Raw genomic sequence first — 5,486 nt, forward strand, 5'->3', positions numbered from 1 at the left:
CAGACAGAGGTAAACATGGACACATGTGATGCTGTCATCCTCCCAATGATCACAGACCTGTGCACTTATATTCCTGCAGTTTTGTCCAGCAGCAGCTTCTGTGTCATTAACCAAACACAACTTTGAAATCTTACCACTGCAAGATTGTTGACATCGTCCCACAACACTTAATGTTGTTAGCATCATGCTACATCAGCTCCCTTACATTTACATCATACAGCTTTAATGTGACTGTGGTTGTTTCATTATTGTGTAGAAAAAACTCCAGGATTTGAAACAAACAGCAGAGCTGCTGAAGACTGAGCTGGAGTCCAGAAGTCATGAGGTTTGTGTTTCCATAAACATTATGAATTTGTTGACTGAATTTGTAGAATCAAAGTGCACACCAGTATTTTTCTACAATATGTGTAGAAAAAAAATTCTAGGCTGTATTTATTTAAGAACATTAAAAAGTCTCTCTGCATATTATTAGTGAGTTATTATTAGCATATGACAGATTCTATGATATGCATATTATCACAGAATCTTTGGATCTTTGAGTTTAAACGTGTTGAGACAGTTTACAACCAGAAAACTGTTTCTGATAGAATGAAGAGTAGACTGATATATTAAATATTCCTTTATTGGGGGAGAAAATCAGACCATGTCATAACTGCTTTAAGTCATACAGAATAGATATCAGAGCCTTAAACACAGTCGTAAATTCCCACAGTGTGCACTATGTGCTTCGAATATTGTGTGTAGGTTTTGTTTCATACAGATCACCGCAAAACATGTTGCTCACAGTGTGAAGCTTCAATAATTTTGTCACTTTTATAAACTAAGCACTGCAGAAACATCAACATCTGTCTTTCTTTCTGACAGATGATCAAATCTGAGAGGGAGAAGGATGGAATCGTTACGAAGCTGATGAAAACATTTCCTACACTGGAAACAAAGGTCAGTGGAAGCATCGCTCAGTAAGTAAAAATAACATGATTCTAGTTCATCTAAACCTAAATCTATGTTAACTGGAAGTAGAGTTTAGTCAACAGTCCACAACTGATTCTCTTCATAGCTGGATCACCCAGATTAAACTACTTGGTGTTACTATAAATCTCCACCTCATGGTCTCAGCATAGAGACTCTGTCATTAAGAAAATGAGACAGGCCACAGCTGTGGTTAGGAAATGCTCCGTCTAAATAAGATGTTATTAACGCACGATCGGATAGATAATAAACATTTTTAGCTTCCAGTACAAACTAAATTACACTTTGGCTTCTTCTTATTTATAAAGAAAGCAACACTGTTAAACACAACACATGTTTTCTCTGCTCAGCTGCAGTATTGTATGAAATACACAATCATGCTACACGGTGTGTAACAAACTGCAATTTAGTAATTCCTTGATCCAAAAGCAATTTTTAAAAAAAATCGTTATATTGAGAGCATATTTTAAGAGGAATAAACTGCCTTATAACTGCCTTAGAGAACTAGCTACTATTCCTAATTTTTAAAAAAAAATAAAAATGTATTTACACAGTTTTTGATTATTGTAAATATTGTAAGAGGGTTTTTGATTTTTATGCATTGTGCACGAAGACCAGCAATCACTGTTGTGGAAGCTAATGGGGTTCCTTATATATAAGTAATAAATAAATAAAAAACACTTAATGTTGTTAACATCATGCTACATTTCACCTGCAGTGCAAGAAGAACACTGATATCATCAAACAGCTCGTGCAGGTGAAACAAAAAGCAGAAGACCTGAAGAAGCAGCTGGAGCCCCAAACTCATGAGGTTTGTCTTTCCATTTTTCTATAATTGAATAGAATAAAAGTGCACATCAGTACTTACTCACCAGCAGACTTTACAGTATAAACGAAAAATAAACAAATCTAAATCTAAGGGTCTAAATATATCATCCATACATGATCTTGAGGCAGTCTACAACCAAACCTCAGTCAATGTCATGGTAAATTTTCTGTGGGAGGCAGAGTTGTGGACTCTCAGGCAAAACTGTGCTGGAAATAGTTTTATTCCCAGAAATCAGTGACGTGAACATGAACTGGGAACTAACTCTTTGAAATACTACTACAGAAACTTTCTAAACAGACAAGACACACAGCTAGACCGAGCTCACAACACCAAATAGATGAGACACATACATCATATACACAAGAGGACATCAGGGCAGAGAGGAGACACCCGGGGAACACAGCTGGACATGATGCACACAGGACAGGAGACTGTCAGAATAAAACGGGAAACATGAGAAACACACACTGAGACACACTGAGTGCAAATGAGACGGAGAGACATGACTGGGGACCAGAAAGGCAAATAAGCATGGAGACAAGACTGAGACACAAATAACAAACAGAACTAGACACAAGAGGACGGGGAACACAGAGGGAGGGCTTATTCTAACCTAAACACACTTAAAGCATAAAATAAATGAAACCAACATAAAATATTCAAACATTATAAAGTCCAGAGACCTGGAACCACTGTGTCACTGACTCAGGACCATGACAGTCAAAGCAGAAACTTCACTTCTGGTGTTTGTGATCATGCAGAGGATCAGCTGTGTTTCAGCTTCTCATTAAACTAAAGCTGCTGCTTCACTTTACATACATGATTTGTTGGCTTTGTGTGATGGTGCTGCTGTCGTAGGCTGATGGAGAGGAGCAGACTCACTGCTGTGTAAAAGGATCGTTCCTGATGTGATTGTCATTCACATGTTAGAAGCAACAACTTTCAGTTTTCCAGTTTAGATTTCAATCTGAAAAGTCTCCTGTTGGTCTCAGTAGAGAGCATTTCTTCCTTCTGCTGTTTCTTCATGTGACATTTCACCTGCAGTGGACGGAGAAAACTGAAACCATCCATCAGCTCCAGCAGTTGAAACAAGCAGCAGAGACCCTGAAGATTCAGCTGGAGTCCAAAAATCAGCAGGTTTGTCTTTTCATCATAAATATTCTGAATTTGCTGACTCAGCTCTTTATGAATAAAATAATAGTCCAAATCAGTATTTACTCACTAACAGACTATTTAGATAAATAAATAAAACTAAATGTAAAGGTGTGAAATATATTTTAAATATGGATTTGGAAGCTACACATGCTGCTGTCGATCTCAGTAAATAAACATTCAACTTCCTCCCTCTACAGGGATTTTTAGATGTTGATGAAAGAGGATGAAACACTTTACAATCAACTCTTTGGTAAAATGTTTTTCCCATCAAATCAGTGTTTTCTAACTTTGATATGCAGAATCTACCAGAGCTGAATATTTGGTCTAATGTAGATTTTTCTTAAACTGACAGCATTTTGTGTTGTTGAAATTTGGTTCTATAAACTTTATATTGGCAGCAATAATAAAATTTCTTTCCACTATGTTTTTATTTATTGTTCTGATTACAGTTCATAAGCTGAAGCAGCGTAGCACCAACCCTCAGCAGTTTTAGTTGAGTTTAGTTTTTATGAGTTTGTGACTTTACATAATTTAGATTCTTTACATTTTATCATTTATTTATTTCTATAGCACATTTCATTACAACAGCAATGTTGATCAAAGTGCTTTACAAAAATACAAAATAACTAGTAAAATAATTTATAATATTAGTACCAAACATCAAATACCAAATAAATCTCATACTCTATTAAAAGCCAGTGAATACAAATGTTTTTTAAGATAAGATTTAAAAGATTGACAGTAGGAGTCTGTCTGATGTGTAGGCGTCGATTATTCCACAGTTTAGGAGCTACGACTCCAAACGCTCAATCACCTCTGTGAACCAGCTTTGACCTTTGTATGGCTAAAAGCAAAAGATCATCTGATCTAAGAGACCTAGAAGGTGGTCAGACAAATACCTGAGAGCCTGTCCCTTCAGGGCTTTGTAAGTTAACAATACAATTTAAAATGAATTCTGAAGTGAACACGGAGCAAGTGAAGAGAGGCAAGCACCGGGGAAATATGTTCAAGTCTTTTAGTTCGTGTCAGAAGACGAGCTGCAGCATCTGGACCAACTGCAGTCTTGCATGGCAGGTCTGGTTAACTCAAACATTTAAGGAGTTACAGTAGTCCAGCTGGGATGTAACAAAAGCATGGATCGTCCTTTCAAAGTTTTTAAAAGATAGTTTATCTGGCTTGAAAAAAGGCTGCCGTACAACTGAGCTGATCTGTTTTCAAAGGTGAAATTACTGTCAAATACAACCCCAAAACTTTTGGCATGTGATTTAATAAAAGGCTAAAAACTGTGCAGGTTCAAATGAAAGTTTCTGGGATTGCCACATAGTCCAAAAATTATGATTTCAGTTTTGTTTTCATCAAAATTCAGGAAGTTAAAGGCCATCCAGGCTTTAACTTCACAGAGAAACTGAAGTGAGGCAGAGCAGCTTCAGTTCAGTTGAAGAAAGATCTGATTGTCATCGAGATATGAATGGAAACAATATTATATTTTCCAAAAAATAGACCTGGAAGCAGCATATTAATAGATAATAAAATTGGCCTTAGTGTAGATGCCTGGGGAACACCACAAGTAAGGGGAGCTGAGGAAGAGATACAATCTCCAAAGCTCACAGAGGAAGTCCTGTCAGACAGGTAAGACCTGAACCACTCTGATGGAACGACCTTGATGCTGCAATGCTCCAATCATGAGATCGAGATGCTGTGGTCAACAGTATCAAAGGCAGCGGTCAGATCCAAAAGCAAAAACAGAGCTGAGTCTCCTGAGTCAGTGGTTAATAAAAGATCATTAAGAACTTTTTAAAATTTAAACCAGACAGAAACCTCTCAAGAGCACATCGTCCATTTACAAAAGATTGCAGCTGACAAATACAATCTTTCCCTAATTCTTCATAGGAAAGGAAGCTTTGAAATAGGCCTGAAATTTGCGAGGACAGATGAATGGAGATTATTTTTTTAAGTACAGGCTTTACAACAGCTTGTTTAAAACAGGCTGGCACAACACCTGAACTAAGACCGCTGTTAAAAATCCTTAACATGTCAGAACTGCAGTTTTCGTGCAGTTTTTTATCTTATTGATTTTTTTTTTTTAAGTAATAGAAAATTGTTCCAATTATTGTTGGCACGATAGCAGCTAAAAAGCTTGAAAAGTGTAGAATAAAATCCTTGTGATATTTTGAAGGTGTGTATACAGCTGCAACACCAGAAGTTCAAAACTTTATTAAGAGTCACTTAAGAGTTATTTGCAGGTGAGCTTCATCCTAGAAACAGCAGCCACTCCACCACCACACCTACTCATCGTCAGCATGTTAAGATATTCACAGTCTGAAGGTAAAAGTTCAGTAAAACAGCTGGACTCACCGGCTCTCACAAGCTTTGATCCAGTTCCTGATTAGTGAAGAAGTCCTTAAGAATTTATTTTTAACAAAACCTTTAAGTTTTCTTTGCTAGCGATCAACCAGTAACGAGACTTAGTGGGACCAGTGGCTCAGCGGCTGATGTGGATGCCCGACCTATCAGCCGTAGGTTCTGAGGGTTT

The 5,486-nt window shown here is 37.2% G+C and overlaps 1 protein-coding gene across 1 annotated transcript in view; it reads left to right on the forward strand.

Annotated features, from left to right (window-relative positions):
• LOC102302937 (early endosome antigen 1) overlaps positions 1–3,069 on the forward strand; it is a 40,540-nt gene extending 37,471 nt beyond the window's left edge. Inside the window, exons 18-21 of the mRNA XM_042215679.1 lie at positions 257–325; positions 865–939; positions 1,688–1,780; positions 2,843–3,069. Of these exons, the coding sequence (XP_042071613.1) occupies positions 257–325; positions 865–939; positions 1,688–1,780; positions 2,843–3,043 (438 nt within the window). The 3' untranslated portion in view covers positions 3,044–3,069. The remainder of the gene's footprint in view (positions 1–256; positions 326–864; positions 940–1,687; positions 1,781–2,842) is intronic.
• The last annotated feature ends 2,417 nt before the right edge of the window (positions 3,070–5,486 follow it).

This window comes from Haplochromis burtoni, unplaced genomic scaffold (genome assembly GCF_018398535.1).
Source record: "Haplochromis burtoni strain Fernald_Lab_line unplaced genomic scaffold, NCSU_Asbu1 Contig_793, whole genome shotgun sequence".
Classification (NCBI taxonomy): Eukaryota; Metazoa; Chordata; class Actinopteri; order Cichliformes; family Cichlidae; genus Haplochromis; species Haplochromis burtoni.